The sequence below is a fragment of the Anarrhichthys ocellatus genome, unplaced genomic scaffold (assembly GCF_004355925.1).
Source record: "Anarrhichthys ocellatus isolate YVR2014 unplaced genomic scaffold, GSC_Weel_1.0 scaffold8, whole genome shotgun sequence".
Classification (NCBI taxonomy): Eukaryota; Metazoa; Chordata; class Actinopteri; order Perciformes; family Anarhichadidae; genus Anarrhichthys; species Anarrhichthys ocellatus.
Window position 1 is genome coordinate 1,904,968 of NW_022280038.1, and position 27,500 is coordinate 1,932,467.

The 27,500-nt window shown below is 42.2% G+C and overlaps 1 protein-coding gene across 1 annotated transcript in view; it reads left to right on the forward strand.

Moving 5' to 3' along the window:
• Positions 1 to 27,500, forward strand: part of dok4 (docking protein 4) — a 55,265-nt gene that overhangs the window by 26,667 nt on the left and 1,098 nt on the right. The window contains exons 3-9 of the mRNA XM_031848242.1: positions 1,787 to 2,262; positions 19,256 to 19,363; positions 20,945 to 21,059; positions 21,832 to 21,951; positions 22,143 to 22,332; positions 25,815 to 25,953; positions 27,088 to 27,202. Coding sequence (XP_031704102.1) covers positions 2,197 to 2,262; positions 19,256 to 19,363; positions 20,945 to 21,059; positions 21,832 to 21,951; positions 22,143 to 22,332; positions 25,815 to 25,953; positions 27,088 to 27,202 — 853 coding nt within the window. The 5' untranslated portion in view covers positions 1,787 to 2,196. The remainder of the gene's footprint in view (positions 1 to 1,786; positions 2,263 to 19,255; positions 19,364 to 20,944; positions 21,060 to 21,831; positions 21,952 to 22,142; positions 22,333 to 25,814; positions 25,954 to 27,087; positions 27,203 to 27,500) is intronic.

Sequence of the window (27,500 nt, forward strand, 5' to 3'; positions counted from 1 at the left end):
CACACACACACACACATACACATACACGTACACAAACAGGGTTGCACACGTGCATCTGCATGCTCAGTATGCACAAATGGCCGTATAAGTCACGTCACCTCTTGTATATCAGCTTCATTATACAGCAAGTGAGTCAATGAAGACGGCAAGTGTCCTCTCTCTCCGGAGGGGAGATGTGTGTCTGCTGTACTTTACACTCGGCTTCCTCCGGCACTCGGTCAAAGCCATCGTTGTCTCCTCCTTCCTCCTCTTTTCTTTTTTTTCAGACAAAAATGTGACAGAAATTTTGGACCATCATGTCCAAAATCAAAAGCAGATGATTTAGTTTGTAGTACTCTTATCTTCCTACTTATTGTCACTGTCGGGTGGAAACCTTGTAGGTCCAAAATTGTAACTTTTCAGGAAATAAAAAAACACTGCATGGTCAAAGTTAGTATTATGTCTTTATATATGTTCAAATACATACTTGAGTCATTATATTACTCATATTTTACCAAGAATATTCATATTTTACCAAAATTAAGCTTAAATAGAGTTTTATTATGGGTTGTGATCAGCAAATGTCAAGGTACGCTTTTAGACCATGTAATGTAATGTAATGTAATGGATGGATGTAATTCCCTCCAGGCAAAAAACATAATGCCTCCGGCCACGGCTGTTGCCAGCCAAAAGGCCCAAAAAAAGGCCAAAAACATTTAAATGACGAAATATCGAAATAGAAGGTTTCCGCCCAATAGCAACAATATATTGTTCAGTATCACTGTGGACTATCATTTCAGGATCTCTTGCCTATATGAAGGAGGAAAACGTCTAACGTTGACATTTTTGAAATGCATATTCCGACAAGAATAAAGTAAGTACTTGACGTGATCATTTACAATTAAAGGCCGATAACGCCACCGGACACGCCAATTGTCGCAAAATGGCTCGAACAATAGAGTTCTCCGGGACAATGAGCGGCTCTATTCACACACAGGCACAATCGTACGTTGCACAGACTTTGTGCTGCAGGTTAAAATCCGTTGAAAGTCTGGTCCGAATGATTCTGACATTTGTGTTCCTCCGGTTCGAGATAATTTCAGGGTTGCAATGGATGTTTGAAAGGGGCTCAGGACTACAGCGGGTTCATTCGAGCTAAAATAAGCTAAAAAGGCTGCATGAAGCTGAGGGGAGCTGCAGAGATTTGAGCGACACCTCACATCACACAGTCATTTGGCTGTTAAAAAAAAGGCTTTAACGGATAACCACAACCAAGGGCAACAGATCCATGTTAGCAAAAGGTGGTAATACTGTAAGCATTGATCTTCGGCGGCATTGCAACGCAATAAATGCTGAAAGTAAGGGACGAAGTTATTCGGGTGTTTGAAGTGGAAATGTTTCTAGATGGAAGCAGGGAGTAAACAGCGTGGCATGATGGGTAAGCAGGCTTTGATTAGAGAACAGATTAAACCTCATACATTTGTATTTCCTAGATACTCTCCCTGCTAATGGATGCTGCCTCCTGTGATATCCTTGGTAGAGCATCACAGCTTCATGCCATTACATACACACACACACTCATACACAAGCTCACACATGCGCTCATTTTTCTCAGACAAATGACAAAGCATACTGCCCGTTACAGCACAAAGTCACCGGCAGCCATCCCGCCCTCTTGCCCTCAATAATGGTGCATGCCACCCGCATGAATAATGGCCGGTAATGTTGTGCTCCTCACTCTCACTCTCTGAATAATATATACATATATAAACATTTGTGCCTCTCCCTCTCTCTGTACATTTCTTAGAGATGCCAATAATGGAGATGATGGAAAGACCCATCTGGTGAGGAGTGAATGAAAGAAGGACGGAGGAAAGGAAAAAACGCACGGACAGCAAGAGGCCAAAGAAGGAGAGAAACAAGTCCAACAGAGGGGAACGAAAAGGAAACAGGAGGAAAGGAAACGGGGAGGGCGGGGAAGATGTGAAGAGCTGCAAGAAGAGCGACGGAGTTTGAGGACCGATAGAAACAGGAAGTGCTAGAGGGAGGAAGCACACAAAGTCCTGAAGGAGACGGACGGGATTGAAAGTGAACGGACAGAGCACAGGACAGAGGAGCTGAGAGCTAGGAGGGGAAAGCGAGGGACTGCTTGAGGGAGGGAAGAAGCATCTGGATGGTCTCCACGGCGACGGCCGGCAGGTTACCCCCCACCCGAAGATGGCCTCCAACTTCAACGACATTGTCAAGCAGGGCTACGTGCGCATGCGCAGCCGCAAGCTGGGGGTGAGTCCGTGTCTGCGTTGTCTCTCCGTTCGTGTTTAATCACACCCACCACAAAATGCTATTCCTGAAAAAGGTATTTTCAAAGACTCCTTTGATTTGTTTCTACTCCTACAGCGCGACGAAGCCGTTCGAGATTTTGCACAGTACAAAGTCATTATTGTCTTTCGATCAACTGTACATAATCTCATTGTGATGACGTGACTTTATAATGATGCACAGTTTATGACTTATTGTGATTTACGGTATATATTGCATTAAACTCTATTGAAGTCCATTCAGTCCCTTTTATATTGGTAGATTTATACAGTGCAGTCTTGCACGGTAAGTATATCATGAATTATCCTGTATAACACATTGCCGATAATATAGTACATCAATTACTTTTTCAAAATGTTGAGAACTTAATTTTCAAGTTAAAGTTACTGCAAGGAACTTTCATTTTGTTCATTTTGTCTGCTCCTGTGGAAAAAAAGTCTTGTGGACCTGCAACTCCCTGAAGAAAAACTTGTCATTTTACTTTTGCCGGGTCTGACAGTCTGCTCCTCGTAGTTCTGGTTCTCCCGTAACACCATTAACTCAGCAGGCCGAGCAATACGGCTGCAGCAGCAGATGAGTAACCGTTGAAAAGTTCCTTGTAGTAAATTTAAATACTTAATTCATTAAAGCCTAATGCGAAAAGAGCCATTTCACACATATGGAACTCAGCAAATATATTAAGGTCAATTAGTTTTTGCATAATGAAAGTGTCATCCAAAAACCAACGAACACAGCAATCCAGCATTACTCCGGTTGCACCTGTTACAAATCCAGTGTCACTTGTTTAAGGACTTTTTTCTTTCAGTCTCTTGATATTGTTTTGACAAGCTCGGGCTGCTTGACCTGATCTTCTAAATCACATCTTCACTTTGTTTCACAGACACCTTCATTTGTTTTTACCTTACCTTCATGGTGTGCGTCTATGCATTTAAAAAGTTTCTCGATATTACAAAAAACAACAACACAGATTTGGTTTTATTCGTCCACTGTCTTGACAAATACAACCAGAAAAATAAGTTGTTGTTTTTTTTTTGTAATTTGGGTGAACCTACCCTATGAGTAAAAATGACGATAACAAGGAGAAGGATAATGAATGATATTGCTGTCTTGAAACAAGGTTAGTACAGAAGATCAGCAAAACATGTACATTAATATTAGGAAGCAAGCTGATTTGTTTTCGCAGTCTGTCCCAGTTGGCTCGTGAAAATTAAGTTCTTAACACTAAGCATGTTGCTCGAAGATGTACCATCTTGTATGACCTCCACAATGAACCTGTTCCGTGTCCATTTCTGCATGTGGCTTGAGCTGCACGGGGAATGCTAATTTGAGCAAGTGTGACGTCACATTCAGACGGCGTAGGCAGTGGAATTCAACTCTGCATGAATTCTGCATATTAGGGAAACAAACAAAAATCAATTCGAGCCAGGTTCTGTTCAGCAGCTCATTTCAAATAACCCCACTCCTCTGCTATCGCTGCTCGCACACGGCGCTGTTCAGCTCTAGGAGGGGGACTGATGACGTTCCAATTACAGCATCGGCGCAGTGCTTAGGGTAATACCAAAATAAAAGTTTCTTGTCCTCAAGTTAAGCAGCTCAGTTACTGGCTTCTGTATAGACAAAAGTGTGGCCGGAGGGGAAATAACGCGCTTGCTTTTTAGTTCTTGACCGACTTTTCTGTTTGTTCTTTAAATGCTTTGTGCACAAATATAACTGTGCGTTTTTATCCTTGCTTTTACCGGCAGAGACAAAACCTTATCACTGTAAGGTGTGTGTGTGTGTGTGTGTGTGTGTGTGTGTGTGTACCACCACAGTGAATACCAAAACTCAATAACACGTCCTCGGAAATTGTCTTGAGATCTTTAACCCTGTTAGCAAAGTTAGCATCCTTGTTAAGGATAACAATAGTGGTTGCTCAGTGTGTCCACCACGTTTTTTTTCCTTTTCGTGGTTGTGAACAGAGAGAGAGAGAGCTGAAAGCAACCAAGCCATTCTATGTAAAATCTGACATTCAGCACCCCCGTATAGCCACAATGGAATGATCCTTTGTTTCACACCTACATTTTGCCGACGATTCGACGATTCAGCTGTGTGAATCAGGCTCCCTTCGGTCGAATCGGCGAGACGTCGACTATTCGAGGTCGGGGTCATTTTCACTTGTAAATATCTTTTTACACCATACCATGAGGCATAATGTGTCCTAATGACATCTTGCAGTGACAGCCATGAGGTTTTAAGTTAGTGGCTTTTGTGTGAAACGACTCGCCGACTTTTACAGGATTGGATTGGATACATGATGTTCTGTGCAGACATTCATGTTCCTCTGAGGATAAATTGTACCAACTTTGGCCATCTTGAGGTCAATGTTTTAATTTGTCCAATACTTTTAATTGTGACAAAAAAACAACAACACTAATGAGCATTAGGCGCAGTGGGCTGCTGTGAAGCGCCCGAGGAGCAACTTTGGGGTTCAGTGTTTCGCTCAAGGACACTTTGACATGCGGTTAAGAGGAGCCGGGGGATTGAACTGCCACCCCTTTAAATGATTAAAGCTTCGATTCAGTTAACACAACTTTCCCGGGGGGGAAACTGTTGTTTCTAATTCAACTTATTCTGAACTCCTTCACTTTCTAACCCTTATCTTTTAGAGTCTGAATCGGAGGAAACAAAAGGAGAAATGTCACCTCCCTTGTTTGAGTCGACCTTGCCGAACGTAGACCCGATCCTTCATGAAGTCATGAAGTCCTACTGGGTTATCCAGCTCTGGGACACTACACTCCAGCTCTGTCCCCCTGCGTCTCCTCGTACTGCGTGTCCTCTACCGGCACCGGGCTTTGGATCGGCGCTAGAAACCGTCTGGCTCTGATGCCGACAATGATTGTTTACTGTCATCCATCATTAATCTGTACTGCTTTTGTTCATTTGCCCATTTTTATCTGGCTTCTCAATTAGCACTTGTCACTTTTGGATGAGTTTCAGGAGTTCTGAAATGTGCTGCAAATACGGGCAACATGAGCAGGAAAATGGTGTTGATTGGCCCAGCCAGCGTCTTTTTTTAATTTAAAAACCATTCAGACTAATTTTATTTACTGTATAGTTGAGCTTGTAGTGGAATTAACGGGACCGAAGCAAATTTGACTTTTACAGTTTTTCTCTTTGGGAATCTTAGCGCATTTTTTTTTTTTGTCCCTGTCTTATTTCCCCCCTCTTTCTCACTCTTTAATTGCTCTGTGTCTTCTTTTTCTCCCTCTGCGGTTTTTCTGCCCAGAGCGCTGATTCCTCACATCTCATTCTTCCTTTTCTGCCTCATTATCTATATCCTTCTTTAGCATTCTCTCTGTGTCATCTTTCTATCCCTCGCTCTTTTTTTTCATTTGCTCTCTTAATCCAGTTTCCCGCTGTGCCAGTTTTGTGAGCAGTAAGTCCATACGTTGTGATGTGTGGTGTGACACAGGGACAGTTTGGCATCGGTGGAATGCAGCTGGCATGCTTTGCATATGAAAAGCTCTTTACTGGTTTTACAGTAATTTAATTTTAAAAAAGGTTTCTGTTTCCCTTTTACATGTTGTGGTTATTGCAATGTTCAAGTACTTTGATATAGACTGTCATTACTTACAGTCAAGTCGGAAAAACGGCTAATGTTAGATACCAATATATTTGGCCGATACTGACTCATATAGCTATTAAATTTAATTCTATGTTTATATACAAGAATATACATTATTTACTGGAATTTCAATTCCTGTATTAGTTTGAATAATTATTTAATAATTCAATAAATCCAATGATATATTTTTATATTCTTTGTCTCTGGACAGCGAGAAACATGGCCAATACTAGCAGACATAAAAGAACAATTAACCTATGGCGGCCGTGGCTCAGAGGTAGAGCAGGTTCTTCCAATCAGAACATTGGCAGTTCAATCCCCGGCTCTTCCATCAGATGTCAATGTGTCCTTGGGCCCAAATTGCTCCTGTGCAGGCTGTGGAGTGTGGGTGTCAAAGGTTAGTAAGTCTTGATGGGCAGGTGGCACGTTGTAGGGTAGCCCCTGCCATCAGTTTATTAATGGGTGTGAATGGGTGAATGACATGTAGTGTTAAAGCGCTGTGAGTGGAAGACTAGAAAGGCGCTACAAGTACATTTACTATTTGCCAACTTGAAACAAATGCGGTTTCTGGTTCGCAACCTCTACTTCTTCACCTATCTTTTCTGGCGGATTACTGCCCTATATAACGATGCCAAACTACGCTGTAGCCGAGTTTATGGGCTCTAAACAAGTTGATGGAAATTAACCTAATTCACATTTCTTTTTTTAGCGACATTACAAAAGTTTGCTTAAAATTCACTTGTTGATTGAACGGAAACATACGCTACTAGCGACACCTTTCACATTTGATGTAGTCAATGTATCTTTTGTTAATATTAACATAAGTGCAGCTCTAAGGTGGAAAAGCAGTCTGGTTTTGCTCACTTTCGTTTTGTAAATTTGTGATATATTCAAAGATAAGCGTAGCATTAACAAAGTCTTAATAAGCCTCAGACTTGTCTTGATACCCAGTAGGGCGATCAGTTTTCAGTCAGTGAGTCAACACGGTGTTGTAGGAAACTCAGGCGAGAGACAGGGGATTAGACGGGGGCATGAGCACAAAGAGAGGTAACGAGGGAGTTACCCGAGTTAGTCTCTGCATCCTTAGGGCAGAGAGGACGCGCAGAGCTGAGGTCCTCCTGAAGGCTGGGTAGATTCACTACCGAAGTCATGCTTAATTTACCTCAGCGGGAAAATGACAAAGCCAAAGGAAAAAAGCCCCAGACATGCAAAAATCCAAGCGCACGCTGACTTACCGCTAACCTCGCGTGCACCGATGTACCCACGGAGCCCTGATGCTTCCACGCAACGGCCTGTTTTTCATGTCCTGCATAAGTATTACCAAAGTCCTCTGAGCGTATTGATGAGATTGATATTGATCAGCCTCTAGGCGTGGGACAGGGGTTTCTAAACCCCCACACTCTCCTTCACCAACCTCCCACTGATGACGCATGCAGTCAATGCACTGCACTCAGATGGTTGATAGGCACCGAGTCTAAAAGCATATGTTAGTTGTATTTTCACCATCTGTACATATGCTTATGTGTGCCCTGAACATACCTTAGACGTGGTGTGTATTCAAATATGGAGACAGCATACATTTATCTTTAATACCTTTTAGATCTTGTACGTTATGTTCAAAGAAACATACGGTAAATTATTCACTTAGATTAATAGAGGAGGCAACACCCTGGAGTCCTGGAAGAGTCTCACAGTTGGAATTAAATGTGACATTGCCTGAGGCCCGAGTAAACTTAGAGACGACACAGGCGCTGGTGAGAGCTCAGCTAACATGCAGGATATAACACTTCAGACGCTGTTTATCTTCATCTGTAAGATATGTCGTGTGCATAAGTTTCACGACCATTCACACTGGAGAGAGTATTTTCATTAAGATCCCTTTAGCTGTCTGTAAATGCACAGACGAAGTGGGTTTGATTTAAGGGCTGCAGTTGTATTGTGTCCACAATTTCAGATGGGTCATTTTTGAAGGTCAAATTGAATAAGCACTTTTGTTATTGTGATTTTGTTCAGCAACACCATTCATTTGGAGTTGTGTTTGTGTCGACTTGATGAAGGTAAACCAAATATTCACTCTCCTTTTAGCTTCGTTTTGGTTTTTAACCACCTCCTGAAGGAAATATCTGGCTCTGTGGCCTCTAAATGCACCAATAGGTTCACCAGCAGGTCTCTAAATTCTTCTGTCCGCCTTTTTTATTGAAGTTTTTCACTAAAAATAGCTATAACATTGAGCTTAAAGGTGCTAAAGTACTCCATAAAGCTGAGAGGAACTGCAGAGTTGGGTGATCAATTTCTGAGGGTTAATCAAGCGACACCTTTCACATTACACATTACATTTTTAATATCAAATTAGCGATTAGCATAACTATAATAGTAGGCTTAGCATTGATTATCAAATCCAAACACTTAGTTAAAATAGACTATATGCTTTTTCATCAGTAGGTCTTTTCAAACTGCTCTTAGTCCCAGGCTAAGTGAGCTGTTAGCCTGAGGTTAAGGCCACGTCCATACTACTACTGTTTTCGTTTGGAAACGCATATGTTTTGCTACGTTTACGCTGAGCGTCTACACTACGCCGGTGTTTTCGAGCACCGAAAACGGAGGAGTTTGAAAACGCTCCCGAAGACAGATAAGTTTGAAAACGCCGAGGTTGCGTATTCCCTGATTCGTCACACACCTATCACAGAGATTGTTTTAGTTTTAAAAGTAGTATGGACATGGCCTAAGTGAGCTGTTCACCTGAGGCTAAGTGAGCTGGTAGCCTGAGGCTAAGTGAGCTGGTAGCCTGGGGCTAAGGGAGCTGGTAGCCTGGGGCTAAGGGAGCTAGTAACCTGGGGCTAAGTGAACTGGTAGCCTGGGGCTAGATGAGCTGTTAGCCTAAGGCTAAGTGACCTGTCAGCCTTGGGCTAAGTGAGCTGTTAGTCTAGCGCTAAGTGAGCTGTTAGCCTGAGGCTAAGTGAGCTATTAGCCTGAGGCTAAGTGAGCTGTTAGACTGAGGCTAAGTGAGCTTTTAGACTGAGGATAAGTGAGCTTTTAGACTGAGGCTAAGTGAGCTTTTAGACTGAGGATAAGTGAGCTTTTAGACTGAGGATAAGTGAGCTTTTAGACTGAGGATAAGTGAGCTTTTAGACTGAGGATAAGTGAGCTTTTAGACTAAGGATAAGTGAGCTGTTAGACTGAGGCTAAGTGATCTATTAGCCTGGGGTTAAGTGAGCTTCCACACTGGCACAATCCTGGCAAATTCCAAAGCAGAGTTGGCTCTGTGGGATTATCCCCTGAAAATCTAAAATTGCCAGTGTAAAGCAGGGTTTAAGCAAACACTGTAATTTGTGTCACTGATTTTGTAGTGTGATAAGTTATCCCAGTGCCAACTCTTAGCCCTGGGCTGCAAGAATATGTATTGTGAAAATAAAAAACAGGATAAAAGTGAAGTACTTGATGATCTTTTTACAGTTCAGCCTGCCACATCTAGTTTTCTCTGCTCAGTCCAAGGAACCTGTAAATGTGTTTTATACGCCTTGAAGGCATCATTATGTAAGCAGCCCTCTGAGACTAATAGGTTAGCCTGCACTATCGAGTCTGAACTCCCCTGATCTGGCATTTAGCTTCACCTCTCCTCTCAGCACTGCTCTGGCTGCAGGCACTTTGACCTCCCTGCTTCCCCACATAATAACCTCCTCCTGCTTCTCCTCATCTGCTCCCTTTCTCTGTTTTTTAAGAGACAAATTCAGGTCGCTCAGTCTTGACAGATAAAGCTACAGACTTCATTTTGGTTTTTTTAAAGACATATCCAAAGATTATAATAAAAGATTACTGCAAATTCTTTAATAAAAGCTGGTGTTCCAATAATTGCCATATCTCAAATAATAGGTGGGCACAAACAAATACTAACTGGTTGCTAATAAAGGTCAGATAAATAACATCCCTCCGGTCTGGAATTACCTGTGTTACAACAGGTCTGATGGGAAATTTAGAAGACAATGAAATTATATTCTTTGCAATTGAGGTAAACAAAGGCCACAATTAGGGATGTCAAAGATGGACAGATCAAGTTGTCCCCAGGACATGCATCTGAGCAGTTGTTTCCAGCAGCTGGGCTAATGTTAGCCACAGTGCCAACTCATCAGTCCATCACGTATCAGGTCTGCAGATTATTTCATATAAAAACCAGTAAGACTGAAGTGCATGATGGGGAGGTGGGGTAACCTATTTTACATTAATTCGCTAACGCTACAGTTTATTTACTGTTGGAGGCAACAGCAAATTTGATTTAATGTTAATTAATTGTTAGGTATGTCCAACCCACCTAGTCTGATCTAATGAATGTCCTCTAATGAAGTTGGAAGGTGTGCAATGCTTTGGATTTTGTTGGGCCAGTTGTTGATTAGTGACAGGTGAGAGCGCTGCAATTTTAAATGAAGTCGATGGCATCTCCGTGCAAATGACCCTTCTTCTTTACCCTCGGATGTTTGTATTTTCTTGTTTTGCGCCAGTGGTATTACAGAAACGCCATCAACGCGCCCACCCGCCCGTTTTGAATTCTCCGGAGAACGATCTGCTCTATTCACACACAAACTCAAACTGACATTATGCAGACTTTGCACTAGGAAGCAGGCAGGCTAAAATCAGTTTAATGTCAAGTACAACTGAATCGGAAATGTGCGTTCTTTCCCAATAATGTCCAGAGAAGTTCAGGGTTGCAGTGCATGTGTGAAAAGGAATGATAATAAAAAAAATGTTACACCAGACGCTCATTATTGTTCCTGACTAGTGTAATATGTCTCCAATCACCAAGCACAGAACCTGAGGATTCATGCAAGGAATGAAACAAATATTATATTGTATTGTAGAGATTTATCTTAATTAAGGATGTTGCTGGATGGAGTACAGGTGTACTGTTAGTTTTGTATATGATGAATACATATATTGTTTGGATGAATGTAGTTTCAATGTGCTGCTGGTCATTTTTCCCAGTGAGTTTTGCTGAATCACCAAACCTTCACTCTGATGAAAGTACTCAGCACTGAAGTTTGAGTCTCAGGAACCACTTTGACGTCAACTGTTTTTCAAATAAAGTGTAAGGAGAAATGAGCACGGAACCTGCCACGTTAAATCGTTACAATGCCCTCATGCAGAGTGCTCATGTGCACTGTTCTTCTATTTCTGACAATTTCCATCAGGCATCCGGGGGGGCAGCCCGATTTTTCATTTGTTATGTTGACAGTTTACGCACCATAAAACTGTCAGCTCAGCGAATGGAAGTTTGTGTGGAGAAAAAGATGGACTCATGAGATGAGATGAAGTTATGACCCCACTGACACACACGCACTAACCGCCAGTCAGAAATGATAGGAAAATGATACATGTGTTATGAAATATGTGAATGCGTGCACACTGGGTTGTCAGCATATCTGTGCTTTAGGCCCTCTGCATATATATACGTCTGCATTCAGATACATATATGCACACAAACATTTTTATTTTTCAAGCTGTGGTGTGTTGGTCTATTATGGCCGCACCTTGTGCTATATGTGTCTAATATGTTTAAATTTCCTGGTGGTCACTGATTGGTTGACACCGCACGCTGAAAATAACTGGAACATTTTACGTCCGAGAAATGTTGCCAGATTGGCCGATTTTCCGCCCAGTTGTGAAGCTTTAGGAAGGATTATGTCGGTAAAAATTAGCTTGGGTGGGTTTCCGACATTTTGGCCTGGTTTGTCAGTGCAGATGTTTTTCTCCTTCTTTTCTGGCTAGTAACAATGTTTTTAGAACCAACATGGCAACACAGCAGTAGCTAGAAGGCTACTTGACCGGGCTGGTGAACCATCACAGGCACCCCCACCGGCTTTACGATGGTCAGATTAGCTGGAAGCAGTGACAATTTGCAACAATTTGCTGAAGTAAGATTACATAATAAGATTATTATTCAATATTGCGATGTAAGATTACAGGAACGTCTGTAGGACTATCCTTCATATTCCTGAACATGGGTACATTTCATGAACTACAAAAAGGTTATTGTCTAACGGCGGGTCCAGGGGACCTTCATACCACCTACAAAGAGCTTCAGAGAGATGTGTTCAGAGCACCGGAATAAAAACACAGACACATCACCGACATCGATAATAACATCCAGGACACAAGATTCACTCTCAATGGCTTCTGCAATATGAGAAAAAACTTTCAAAATACTAACTTTATAAGACTATATAGCTTCAAACCAGGGCATGAAAAAAATGGAGCTTTCAAAGTAATTTATTAATGTTGAGAGCAAAGGGCATGGGTTTGTTAATGTTGGTAGGGACATTTTTAATGGGACAGGCACATTTGAGTATATGTGATCTCTAACTCGTGGAAAATCGTGGGAATGGCGTTAGTTGAATAAATGTTATTCTACATGTTACTTATGTTAAAGTTGATAAATGTTTGGCCTGATTACAGAACAGCAAAGAAAAACACCTGATGACCTCTTAGCCGTCACCTTACACTTGGAATTGAAATATAATATCAGTTGTCTGATGTTAGTTGTATGAGATATCCCTCATTTCTCTCACACAGCTACTTTACTCCTCCTATGGGATACGTCTCTACCTGTGTACCGTCCTTTCCCAAATGTATGCCCATGTGGAGGGCAGGAATGTCAAATGAAACGGTGTAAAAATCTCTGCATGGCTAGATTCATGTAGAAAGATCCTCTGATTGAAGGACGACCCGTTCTAGCACTGAGCCACAGTCGCCCCAAGTCAACAATACCAACAATGCATTAGCAGTCGCTCAGTGATGTGCAGCACATTTTGGGCCCACCACATATGATGGAATGGTTATGGGAGCTATTGAAATGACTCAGACTGTGTTTTCCACCTCCACAGTGATAAGCGAAGCACCCAGGTGATTACTCCGAATCATCATCTTGGTGGCTGTTAGCACTGACCTTGCTTTCTGTGAGAGGAGCAGGCCAAAGTCATTGCCAAATATAGCAGCCAGACTATTACAGAGCCAGTGTTGCCGAAAGGAATCATATGCTGCCGTTACTCTGCAGGAGTTAGGACCATGCTGCAGAGGCGGTGGCCCGAAGCTTACTGAAGCAGGTAAGATAAGATCAGATCAATCTTTAATGACGTCCGTGGGGACATCGGGTGGAGCGGGACAAAGCATTCCCAGAGGCACTGCGACAGCACATCGATCCGTCGTGTCCGAAGCTGATTGTCCTGCTAAGGAAAAGATGTGTCCAATCAGATAGGAATAGGTTGCACTTGTTTGGGCAGCTCGCTGCCGTGTCTGGGAATTGAACCCCAATCTCCTGTGTGATTGGCGGGCACAGTCGCTGATGAGGAGGGAGGTGCTTTTGTGTGCAGCGAGATGCACTACAGGAAGGCACCTAAACAAAAGTTAGTGTAGTGGGCCTAGAATCGACATTCGGCAGTTGACGGTGGTCAGCATTGAAGGCTGCCACTGGAGGTGTTACAGTAGAAGTGAGCAATGAAGCAGTTTTGTGATATGTATGACGCATTAAACTGGCTGTAGGGATGTCACAAGAACCGATACTTTGGTACCGAGTCAATGCCGAAATTCTGTCATTTTGAACGGTATGACTTTTGTGCAGTGCACAACCGAACGTTGATGCATTCAAATCTGAATGGACGCAGTAAATTCACAATTGACGTGTCCAGGAGACACACCCAAATGTTTCCCCGATGATGCTACATTGTGAACAACAAATCAGTGTTGTAATCGGCTGGATGAGAGCTGGTTACGTTAGCTGTTAGCAGCCGGTGGGCAGCACAGTCCCGCACGGCTAAATAATGGACCTACCGTCAACGGACATCGCTTTGAGTGACGTTTTGATGTGTTCAAGCTCGATTCAGTAAATATTTGTATTGGTAAGGTAGATTGTTATGCTATCATGATGTGTTTCACATGTAATCTTGGAAATTTTGTTTTTGGCCAGATACTTGAATAAAAACAGTTGTTTGAAGGAGATGTTTATTGTTTTTTTTACTGTGGTGTTGAATCGAGTATCGAGAATCGTGGAATTTTAGCTGATATTGGTATCGCCTACTAAAATCTTGGTATCGTGACATCCGTAATTGGCTATGTCAGGATATTTATACCCTTTTAGCGACTTAGTCAGCAGTGTCTCTCCCTGCAGCCACGTGGGGTGCATTTCCACTGACCTACTAAATATATTAACTGTCAGTGATTTCACATGTTCTTTCCAGATCAGTGAAAATTCAGCCTACCAGGGCTGCTGCCCAGGAAATGGAATGCAGCCTTCTCTCGACGTGCATATGCTTCGCAGGCTTATATATATCGGGAGGATGTGCTTATAATTATGTTGTCGGCCTGATCAATAAACTCAAGTGCCAGCGCCGCCTAGTATGTTTACATTGGGCCAGCGCATGGATATCAGATGTCTGCGACCGGGTCTGCTCCCCTTCCACAATCTGAGCTATCTATTTTGCAAGAGCTCCGTCACTGCACTCTGTGCTCAGCACCGCCAAAGATGATTGTGATTGGTTTCAAGAAATACAAACAAGCTTATTTTCCCCAGATGTCAGAATGGTAATATTTGGAGCCTGACCTTTCTTCAGCTCTGACACATTGCTGTGGAGATAGGTCTGGCTATGCGAGACATCCTACTGGCCAGTCGCGTTTTTATTTTTATTTTTAAAGGACGGCCGCATTCGGCTGAAAGTCACTCGTTAACATGGTCACTCGTTAGACCAAAACACTGTTGACGTACATGGCTGCAAGCAAATAAATGTGTTGACTTCCACTGTACTGATAAAAAATGCTTGTGTTGTAGCGCCCATTTTAAAACTCAATAAACTCAAAACTCCATGTCACTGTATTTGACCTTCTGTACATGACCACAGATAACTTAGTTGGAAGCATCTAGTGACTTGTATGCTTGTAATTTATTGCTGGTGTCATGTTGCACACTCGGTTTCTCCACCAAACACATGTATATATCTTGCCACTAAATACTGGGCCACTTGTTAATGCACTCACTAATAGCACACAGATCTGAAAAGTCAATTAGTTTAGGTCATATTTGGAATCTTTAGTGATTAATGCTCTTGCATAGCTTGACAAGCTTACACTTACTTACGTCATCATTGTATACAAATTGTTAAAAGGTTGATACATTGACGTCTTTGGCATAACTTCAAAGCTGTAACCTCTTCACATGCAGTTGATAATGTTTGTTCATTTCATGAATGTTGTAAATTGCGATCCAGATCTCACACATTGCACCTTTAAGCACACACACAAACACACCACTTCCCTCTGTCTATGTCAGATGGGCTGATGAAGAAAATGCGCGCTCAGCAGGATTTTGATGCTGTGGCAGCGGGATGGTTTGGTTGCCGTGGCAGCATGTTGAGGTGGGTGGTTACTTGGGTGGCAAGGGGAGGGGGGGGGGGGGGTAAGGGGGGGGGGGGGCTGGGGGAGGGGTGGGGGGGAGATGACGTATTGCTCTCCTGGGAAAACAGCAGCCGGTCAGAGGTAAATTATCCGACCTCCCTTGTTCACTCTCTCTTTCTCCGTCTCTGTAATTGTATGTTCCACTCAATCCAGAACACACTGTGCCTACCGCTGTTTGGACAATGAGTTGTTTTGCTTTAGTCTGCACCTGAGTTTGGTTGTCTCCCCATCCATGTCCACAATCTACAGACCTTACTATGAACAGTTTTTATCGGGACTATTTATTACTTTTATTGTATGATTCAGCGTTCATGTTCAAAATCTCACTTTATGAAGTTGCTCATATATCTATTGTTTTAGATGTGTGTTAGAGACACACCTGGTCAATCCCGCTGACATCCTGCCAGCTTGCATGAAAATAATTCACTCTAGACTTTCCACATTGGTGGTTTTGGACCAAATGCATCACATTTTTTTAATACAGTCATTTGGTGTGTTTGTGAATCTCATAAAATTGTATTCATCACTTTATAGCTGTTTCTTTTGTAGTAGTTGTGTACTGTATGAAAATGTCTCTAGGGCAAGTACGCTTTATGTGACCTGCAACGCCGACAGGGTATCAGCCATGTTAATGCCTGCCTATTAGATCTGGTGTTCGTTAGAATTCACATAGCTGAAGTGATATACTAACTTTTGCTTTTTAGTCCTGACGGTCTTTTTAGGGTTCTGAGTAAACACTTTTCGGGTCCAGGTTATGGCAAGAAAAACAAAACAAAATGAGACACAACACTAGAAGTTGCTCACAAGTCATTTTTCCAAGTCCAAGTCTTTGAGGGGCAAGTCCAAGTCAAGTCTCAAGTTTTTAAACAAGAGTCCAACTCAAGTCTCAAGTCTTTCAGCTAGAGTCCAAGTCAAGTCTCAAGTCTTTGAGGGGCAAGTCCAAGTCAAGACACAAGTCACTGTGTGTGCCACTTAAGTCCGACTTAAGTCCAAGTCCCCGTCTCTGCACAACACCAATAAATTCTCTCGAAACCCAGGGTTCAGAGCAAGGTGACATATTTCACAGCATATTTGTGTTTTAACAAATCAAAATCAACAAAAGACCAGTGGTGTCACACTTCACTTCCTGATGAAGTTTTCATGTCTTGCAGTTTTGAATTCAAGTAAACCGCTTTCCATACGCACATGATCCATTTCTATTACCTCTATAAAACCGCTATATATTTTGCCTTTGTTATCCACGTAGACATTTGTAATGTCTGACTCGATCAATTACATTTTTATGTAGAGTATTTTATTATTTTAATCCTGCAATGTTAAGCACCTTTGTATTACAGAGAGGAAACAGCTGATGTTCATTTCCACTGTCTTTTTACCCAGTCTTCTTGGTCCCGGTCCCTCTCTGTCACAAACCTCCCCCCTGCTGTCCTCTCCAGTCTTGTATTCGTTCCTCTTTCCTTCATTATTGCTTCATTATCTCTTGCTGTTGTCTGTTCCGTTCCCTGTCTCCTCCTCCCTCCCCACAGCCTCTCTGTATTTCCTTTGACGAAATTGAATGGGCTTTTTAATTGTAAGTCAATTTACCACAGCTGCTATAATGCCCCCCTCTCTCTCTCTCTCTCACCACTCCCGAAACTGCAAATTGTGCGTGCTGTAGCTACTCTAATTTCTCCATCCTTACAATAACATGAAACATGAACAGTGTGAGTGGACACGCACTTTGTTTGTTTGTTGTCAGTTTTGCGAAAGAAACTCTCAGCCTCTTCAATGAAGACTAAAGGCTGCAACTGCAATTCTTTATTTTGTTAAGACGTTTAAGTGCTGCATGTACTGTGTCCTTTTCATTCCCCATTACCTCCCATTATGCTTAAAAGTTTAATACAATTGAATTTATTTTGAACCATGGATGAAGTGAATATTTGGTCAAGATGTTTGGAGCTTCTGTCCTAATAAATCTGAAGCTAAATAGACACAGATTGTTTGTAGACTCAATGAAAACTGCAGCGCACATTTGCTTAACGCCATTTCCTCAGTCAATCTGGCCCACAATGTGGTAATGGAACTTTGCTTCTAACATTTGGTAGCCTAAATGTTGTCTTCAATGACAATAGTCCAACAGAAGTCAAACTATAGCCTAATGTTGCATTGGTTGACTTAAAGAACAATATTAATAGATTGGACTTGGAACAAATCTGTCTTCACCTGACTGACTTGGCTCGGAACAATGGAGACCTGGGATGTTCCTGTGACTTTCAAAACAATGACTATGTTCCATATCTGGGCTTAAGTGCATAAAATCTGCCATAGACACGGCAACAACAAGCGTGCCCTGCGTCCTTTGGAAACAGTTTACGCTGTCGTCCGGGCTATTTTCAGCATGTTTCTGTTCTGTGTTTTCTCCATTGGCTGCGGTTTTTTTCTCTAAATGCTGTGCGTGTGTTGTCAAATTCATTTAATGTTTTTGTAATTTTCTTGTGTTTTTTCTATTTGCACCTGTTTGTACTGCGTTGAGCTCACAGACCAAAAAAATGTTCACCTGCCAAAACTTTGTCCCCTACCCATTTCACAGATGAAAAAAAATTAACTTGTTCTAAAGTCATAAACACAGAAGAGAAAATCATTTAAATCAGACTTAGAAAATGGATCGCCCGAATTTTTTCTCACTTGCCTGCTTTCCGTACGTCTGCTTTCATGCCCACCATCTCTTTTTTTGCCCATCCTCCATATCATCCATCTCCCTCCTCCCCTTCATCTCTCCTTCCCCCATATCACTTCGCCCATCCTGTGTTTGAAGTAATCGAGTCTCTGCAGACAAACCGCGAGCAGCGCTTAGTGAAGTTAAAGAGAGGAGCGAGGGGGAGGGGGTGGCAGGGAGGGAAAGACGACAGAAAGTGCTAATTGCTCCCCTCTCACATCTTCAAAGATGAAACTGATGAGAAACAGCTTGGAGATCCTCTTATTCCAGAGGGGTTTTGCTCACATTATAGCGCAGGGAAATGATGTTTCCCCAGACATGGCATTAGTGGTAACCTTGAAGTGCTGCGTCGGCAGGAGACTTGGATGGATACATGGGCATTTCGAAATAAGTCAATAAACGGAATTATTTATCAGGAGGTGTCACATCTTATTGACTAAAGATACCGCTAAGCTTCCTTGCTACGAAATGCATTTAGACTATTGATCTTGTCACGCCTATTTCATATGCATACACCTTTAAGACTGTTAGTTCAGCGTCATGTGAAGTCCTGCCTTACAGTTACCTCTGTATTTGTACCTCAACTTAAACCAATGAAATTGGCTTACTGCATAGTGCTGATTAAAAGAAAAAAGAGGTTGCATTTCATTTCTGCACCTCTGAGCTCAGTTTGTTGTTTTGTAGTGTTTTCTGAGACATTTCAGTCCAGAGTGCAACGTAGCAAGAGGGCATGCAGTGTTTCTTTTCAGAAAGTCACTTTCTCTTTACTGGACAAAGTTTCTCTGCTAGTCACATGCCCTAGCATGCGGCCGGTCGCTGGCAACAGACTCTTGTAACTGTTTAGGTGCTGACTTTCCAATAAAAACATTTCTGAGATGGATTTTTTTTAAATGTTTTTATTATTCACGACCTTTTCTATGTGTGACGCAGTCATTCTCAGCTTAGTAACAGAATCAACAATAAATCAACTATTGATTAACTGGCAAACACACATTGCATCATGTCAGCAAGTCCACATATGTTAGTATACATTACATACTGTCCTGTACGTACAGTAGTAATAGTGTAGGCCTTTTATTCTGTTACTAGTTAGTCGAGGCTTGTTAACTTGTTTTTGTTCTGTCACACAAGGTTTGGATTTTGATCCTCTTATTGTTTCTGACAAAAACAAAAGTAGTATTGAATATTAAATTACTTTTACCAAAAACTGTGCATTTATATCACAGATCTATCGGCGTTGCTGGCTGGTGTTCAAGAAGTCATCGAGCAAAGGACCTCGTCGTCTGGAGAAATACCCTGATGAGAAGTCTGCCTACATCAGAGCCTTTCCTAAGGTGTGTGTGTGTGTGTGTGTGTGTGTGTGTGTGAGGGTGTGAGGGTGTGTGTGAGTGACAGGTATACTCTGTTCTGCAGGAGAAAACTAAAGACTTGACAGACACACACCGACAGGGATGAAAGTAGTCAGCCTTCTTCTTCTCTTTTCTTCACTCCGTCTCTCTCAGAAATCACTCGTCTTTCGTTCTTCACCATCATCATCACCACTTCTCCTTCACTTGACCTCCTGCTTTCACACTCCACTTAATGTCCTTCAACACGCCAGGGGGCCTAAAGTGAAGCTGCAGAGGGACTTTGCTCAATTTTTTAATCCTTTTTTCCATTTATTTTCACTGTAAGCACAATTATAAAGCCGTACGAGAGGTTTCACAGAGGGTTTCACTTTTGTGCAAGACAGTAGTTTTATTCCATACCAACCAATTAACTGGCTAACGCTGTGTTCTCACTGCGAGCGACAAAGCAGAATGGCACGTTTTGCCAGCTATGAGTTGTCATTGAAGTTAAATCGGAAAGAATACATTTTTCTTTACATTCATTTAAACAGAAGGAAACAGGTATTTTGGGGGGAGAGAAGGACCATAAATGGTGAAACCAGGCGGCAACCTCTTGTTCTGCAGAGTGAAGCCGATGCAGAAGTGCCTTAAAACTTTCATTCTATCAGGGGGCGACACCTCTGACTGCCAAAAGAAGTCCTATCATAAAGACGTGTATGGGAAAATGACCCTACCTCTCTGTTAATTAGTTAAACATGAGTTTATGGTCTCAATCTCTAGTTTCAAGTCTTCTTCAATACAGCATGATGTTCATTTAGTAAATGGTGGTCCATTTAGAGTCAAATAGACCATAAAACGCAGAGTATGCTGTAGAGCAGGCTTTCTGTGATTGACAGGTCACTGCCAATTACCAGAGCCGTATACGCCATGTCTACGTCACTCTTCCACATTCCAAATATGGTAACTTCTGTTCACCGGTTGCAAAAATCTTATATCTTCTTCGTTATTTTTTCTGCGTTTTCCTAAGAATGTTTAGCAGCACGAGCGATCAGTGCACCTGTGCAAGCCCCCGCAGTGTTTAAGGAACAAAACTATTTGGTTAGGTTTAGGAAAAGGTCGTGGTTTGGGTTCAAATGATAATGACAAATAAGTCAACACTGATTTTTGGTTCCACACGGGACATGAACAGCAGTCTCCTGGATGAAAGTCTTGTGTTATTTTAGACCAAATTGTACCTCTCCAACTTCCTCCCAATGTGGAATTTGTCAGTTTTTATACTACTTCCCTTGTCCTAGCTTACATACAAATTGGTTACGTGGGATATATAAGAATTATAGTGCACTACTTTTTGTAGGTATTGCTACAAACAGTGTATGAGAGAGTGTCTTCAGACTGAATGCGATTAAAATCTTCTCACCTCGTTTTATTTCCACAAATTTCACAATTGGAGATTTTTTTCAAGTGAACTGACATCGTCAATGAAGAATGTCAATCAGACATTTTCTTCTGGAATACCTGCTGCTGAAAAATAACTCCTCACACTAAGATCAACTTTGTTAACAATTTTACCTTCAACCTGTTGCTTAGGTGACAGAGATTAGCAACGTCAAGAATATCACGCGGTTGCCTCGAGATACCAAGCGACAGGCGGTGGCCATTGTGTTTACAGACGACACCGCACGCACCTTCACCTGTGAATCAGGTAACGTACGGACACGCGCGCACACACACACGCACGCACACACACACACACACGCACACACACAGATTGACAGCTCTGTATTGTCAGGACTCGACCCTAAACCCTCCCTCAACACACTACACCAAACTGCAAAATACACATCCCTGTCCACTCTGTCTTTTGGACTCGGTTTTGGATCAAAACCACTTTCCACCCAAGTTTGAGCATGCATACTTTCTGTTGATGCAGTTATCGCACCAGAGCCTTAGTAAAAATATAAGGGATAGCGCAAGATTGTGTGAAATACGCTGCTTTGATTGTGAGTGAGATGAGAAGATTGATATCAGTTTCATGCCTGTGGTTGAAGAACAGAGATGGGGTCAGGACGTGTTTAGCCTAGCTTAGCATAAAGACGGAGCAGGGGGAAACGGCTAGCGTGGCTCAGTCCAAAGTAAAACAAATAAACACCAATCAACGGCTCTAAAGCTCACTAATTATCATGGTGTGTCTCGTTTGTGTAACATGTACGTAAACAGACACGTAAAAAGCACGTCATATGTGGAATATTTCAAGGTGTACCGCGGGAAGCTGAGCACAGTTAGTCCATCTGGGTGTTGTTCATCATTAAATCGTTGAGAGAGATGTCTCAGTAGTCTCAAAACATCTGCCCGTAGAAGAGGTCGTCATTTCACCATTTGACTTCGTTTTTAACAAGACTCTTGGTTCTAGTAGATGTGATATATCTCTCTGTCTCTCTAGTAGATGTGATATATCTCTCTGTCTCTCTTTACAGAGCTGGAGGCAGAGGACTGGTTTAAGACGCTGTCAATCGAGTGTCTGGGGACACGGCTCAATGACATCAGTATGGGAGAGCCGGACCTCCTGGCTGCCGGAGTGCAGTGTGAACACACAGGTAGTTCACACACACACACACACACAAAATCAAACAAGCAGAGTCAAAATTTCCATCTCAAGGGGGTGGTTAAGCTTCTACTGCCACCACTGCAGGTCTGTGGTTTAGCGTAGGGGCCTCCAGCTCAGATCTTAAAAACAACTCAAACTATGACCCCTGACTTTGTTGATGTCGTTCCTCGGTCCTTGCAGAGCGCTTCAACGTGTTCCTCCTGCCCTGTCCCAACCTGGACATCTACGGGGAGTGCATGATGCAGATCACCCACGAGAACATCTACCTGTGGGACATTCACAACCCCCGCACCAAGCTGGTCACCTGGCCGCTCTGCTCCCTGCGGCGCTACGGACGCGACGCCACCCGCTTCACCTTCGAAGCCGGAAGGTGAGACCGGGGAATGGGATGGCTGGGGGATGTTTGATCGCTGACTGTCCCCACATACATGCAGGTCACACACATCGTGGGTTGCCACACACATACATAGTGAAGTGTTAGGTACAACATTTTGTTCACCCTTTTTAAAGGGCACCTTTGGTATTTTTCAACCTATTTTCCCATGTTGTTGTGACTAAAAATCATTTTTGAAATTGGTCCAGTATTGAGGGAGAGCACTAAACCGTCAAAAGTGCTCGTTTTTGCCACTGACAGGCTCAGCTTGTTATTAAAAAGGTCTGACAACATTATGGAAAGAACCCTACGGAGAAACGAAACCTTTTTCTTCACCTTTCGTTTCATCCGGTCTGTTTGGTATCGCAGAAGTCCTGTTCTGAAATTTTGCATCACATCGGGTACATCCCAAGTCTCTCATTTGCATCCACATTTCCCTCACTTGCGTATTTTTCTTGCATTTTAGTCCCTACCACCAGCGATGCATGGAGAGTTGATTTTTCGGGGAAATTTTAAATTATTTAACTCGCATCAACCCCGGCAACGCTCAGGAATTATCAGCCTCACGTGACGGAATGAAATGATCCCGTTATATGAAATAACAGATCATAAAAACACAAATATTTCTAATAAATGAAGACAGTTGTTTGTGGTCCTTTTGTTGTTCAGATCTACAGTTAACATATGGTGAATCAGAAAACAAAATACATTTGGGAGTGATTTAAGATCTGACCAATCAGATGCAGCATCCACTCAATAACTGATATGGCGGGGCATGTCGGCCGTTAAAAGACTTCCGTGAAGGCTGCTCTCGTGTATCCTCGCTCATGGCGCCTCACAGATCCCACCACGCTCCTCGATCTTGCTCCTCAGAGCCCAAAAAAGAGCTTTGGGACGGCCTTCGAGATGACGGTGCAGAACAACTTACGGTTCGAGCGAGGAAAAATCAAATAAGAGACTTGAGACTCCTCCCTCGAACTCTCACTCTCGTTTCCACTATTGTCTTCCGGCAACAAGGCACATGACACTTTCACAAACAAAAAATAAAGCACTTTGGTGGTGCGATATGATTACATTGTAGCCAGTTTAGCGGCAGCCATCTGCCGTGTTCTCCTTCAACACTGGACCAGTTTAAAAAAACGGACTAAATGTCTCCATTAGTCACTAAGACACCAAAACATAGTAAAATAGGAAAAATACAGAAATTACCCTTTTAATATGAAACGCCCAACTGTTTATTAGAACTCGAAACCAAAGTGTGTGCCTGTGCACTTTGTCAGTGAGCTTACGGTCAGTCCAAGGATACCTCCCTCTCTCTCTTTCTCTCTTAGTCCATGAAGAGATTGATTGAATAGATTAGACGATGAATCAATGCTGGGTCAGACCTCCTTATCTCCCACTCTTTGACAAAACCTGACGAGCTATGATTGGGTCTGGATGCAGATAAAGGTGTCAGTGTGTGTGTAGCGAGAGAGCCCTCTGTCTGTGGGTGTGTTGTACTGCGTCGCCCCCAAAGACCGTGTCTCCTTTGTAGTGTATTCATTTACAGCTCGTCCACTGCCACTTCCTTTCATTAAACTTATTGGAAACAGACTGTTTGAAACGAGTTAATTTACTATTAATGTACTAATAGTATTAAGTACGAAGTGTAAAGTCATCTGTGAAAGTACACTGACACTGTCATTTAACGTGGCACAGGAATATGAATCTTGGCTCACTTTCACACCAGTAGTTCAGGTCATGTGGTCCGGAAATGATAAGTCGACTGACTTTTTTGCAAACAAACCAAGAGTTATAATAATGCAATCATACGGAGTGACAGGATGCTCATTCATTGGACAGTTTTGGTGATCCAGCATCATCAGACACACGGGGAAATGAGATTGATCGACTGACAATAGGGCATGCATCATTCTACCGGACCTAATGTGTGTATAATGTTGGCGCAAAGAGCTCACACAGAAATGCCTGATTATTGATGTGATTATTACTAGTTGAGCTGATTATTTAAATAATAACAAACAGGTATAAATAGGACAAAAAAAGGCTTATTGTTCTGTAACATCTTGAAGTATAGTTACTGTATGCTCTCTACACTTTACTTGTTTTAACTATTAAATTCACAGAGTAGAAGACAAGCTCAATACACCTCTGTTGAACTGCTTTATATTTCATGATGTATCGGTGGTCTCGGTCTGGTCTTTTGGTCAATAGATATCTTTCGGCACTCTTTATTTGTCCCGTCGTCCTGAAATACGAGGCATTATGGGCTACTAAGGCTCATAAACAGGTATTTCTCTGTGAGCTCTTTGTGACACCAGACAACATAAATACACACATCAGGTCCAGTACAGCGCTGCTGTGTCAAATTAATTTAATTTCCCCACGTGGGTGCATGAAGCGGTGATGATGCAGGCCAAACCCGGAAGTGTTTTGGTTCCGGTTTGTAGTGTGTTTGTCATCCGAGGAGTGTTGACCAATCACGTTGGAGCGGGGTTGGGTAGCATGCAGGTAAACGGTCTGTGTGGAGAGCAAAAAAGATAAGAACGCCTTGGCCGAAATGCAAGCTCTGAACCCACCAGCTATTGCCTCATGATGACTTAGCTTTTTATTAGCTTAAACTGACTGCTTGTGGAATGTTGTCTCTCAATTCTAACTACATTCTCGCGTCTCAAGTTGCTAATTGGACTGGTGCTTGGAAGAGGAAGCCTTGGCCCAGATATCCGACTGATTTGATTGAGGTTCTGTTTGTTTTAAAGATATCGAATATCGTTCTGATACTGACTGAAAATAGCTGGATCTGGCATCAGTGGCATTAGGCCAATCTGGTATTGGATACCATTATTTTAATAACTGACAATTTAGTGCATTTATATATATATGTATTTATTTGTTACATTTTATTGGTATGGGATCGGTACTCGGTATCGACCGATTCCCAAAGCCCAGGTATCGTCATTGGGACTGAAAAAGTTGGATCGGTGCATGTTTTTTATACATTTTTTACCTTGTTGCTGCTGTACTGACTGATGAGCCAACTTAATTTCGTTGTATGTTTTTACGATGATAATAAACATCCTTATCCTTATTCTTATCCCTTATTAGTTTATTAGTTTATAATAAGTCAGTGTGAACGCCGACTAAAAGCAAACAATGTATCATGTCTTTCTTTGATCTGACCCAAATTAACTACAATCAAGGGAACTCGGTTTTCCATTTGCATTTTTTCATAAAAATGGAGGTTTGGACATGATGTGGAACGGCTTTAAAACTGACAATGCTTCCGTGTTTCCATTACATTTGTGTCAGGGGACACTGAATCACTTCCTGAAATCTCACACTGATTCATTTCTATTGAGTGTAGAGGGAGTAGGAGCTTATTAAGGTTTTCCAGACAATCCTCCATTATACTGTATTGGCCATTCTGTGCTGTGCTGTATTGCACACTGGCTTCACACTAATCTTGCTGTTATGTGTAGGATGTGTGACAGCGGTGAAGGCCTCTACACCTTCCAGACCAGAGAGGGAGAGCAGATCTACCAGAGGGTCCATTCCTCTACGCTGGCTATTGCAGAGCAGCACAAGAAGGTCTTGCTGGAGATGGAGAAGAACAGCAGGGTGAGAGCCTGGCTAGAGTGTGGTGGGGACCAAAACAGAGCTAAAAGAAAGGGAACAGTGGTCTTACATCTATCAGGTGGTTAGAAATACAGCGCTAAATGAATGCTAATGTTGCTCTGTGTCTGCTGGATGTGTATAGGTAAGTGAACATGATCACCATGTCAGCTTCATCAGGTAGTAATATGTTCAACAGGGTTTCAACGTTTCGCCCAAGGCCCCAAACAGGCTAATCCAGCTATGATTATAAGGATTACAGTTTTTTTACACATACACAAATGGTGAAATTAAACAAAGATTTTCTTGGAATGTCGTCCCAGCATAAACACCTATATCCTTCACAAAAAAAAAAATAGTAATAAAACATATGTACCGAGAAATTTACAATTACAGATTATGCTTACTGAGCAAATCAAGCACAATCTACTCCAATACAGGCCGGCCATCGCCAGCCATTCATAACGAAATCAATATATATAATAACCAAACAGTTTTTTAATAATATGTTTTCTGGTAATAGTCTTCTGTTCTATATTGATGTTTGATATTTGTGTTTTTCCTTTTACAAAAAAAAGATACAGCAAAAGTTCTATAATTGAAATAGTGAGTAAATGTGTTGAACTAATTGTTGATCTGACCTGGGCGGGTAATGTCCCCAATGTTACATTTGCATCCTGTCGCTGCTGCGGGTTATAGCCATAAAGTTGTGGCAGCTCTCTACCAAAGAAGTTGGGTTGTACGTGACACTTATCAATGGTCCGTGTATTACCTACAAAATATGACGGCCGGCATGCCAGCAGTTTGGAGAAACAGACGGGACCAATGTAATGCTAAGTACCGGAGTACCTAAAAAAATCAGGTCCAGTTTAAGAGTATTCTATATTTAGAATATTTTCACCACTTTACCTTGCCGTCAGACAGCCCGACCCATTGGGAAACTCAAGCCATTATATCCATCTATGCTCTCTTTAAAGCCACTGGACTCCATTGACAGAAACAGTTATTTTGCGTGGCTGTTGCTACCTCTGCCTTGGTTTGCTATTGTGTGACTTTGGTGAATCATAATTAACTAATTAGACTAATCTGCAGTGCTTTTTTTAAACTCCTGAAGTTGTGTCCTATGTTTATGACTCCCAGTTGATGTCTATGGGTTCAGAGCCTGGCTCCTACCCATGCACCCCCACCGCCATCCTGCCACGATCTGTCTACTGGCACCACATCACTGGAAACCAGACCGGCATGGATGGCAGCGGTAGGCCCTTACACAGACCCTTCAGACAATTATTTTTTTACCTATTCCTTTTCTTATGTAGGCTTCTTACATACTATGTATAGTTCAAAAGCATGACAACACATTTCTCAGTCCATTGCTATTGAACCTTATGTCATGGCTCCAAACAAACCTGCTGGCACCAACATGGCGAGAGTAGAGAGTAGAGTACACACCAAAATCAGAAAAAATCAGAAAAAGAAAACCTCATGTATGTTGGGTTTTGCCTCTTCCACTTAAATATACTTTTAAATCAGCTGTCCTGGTTAAAAGCCGTGTT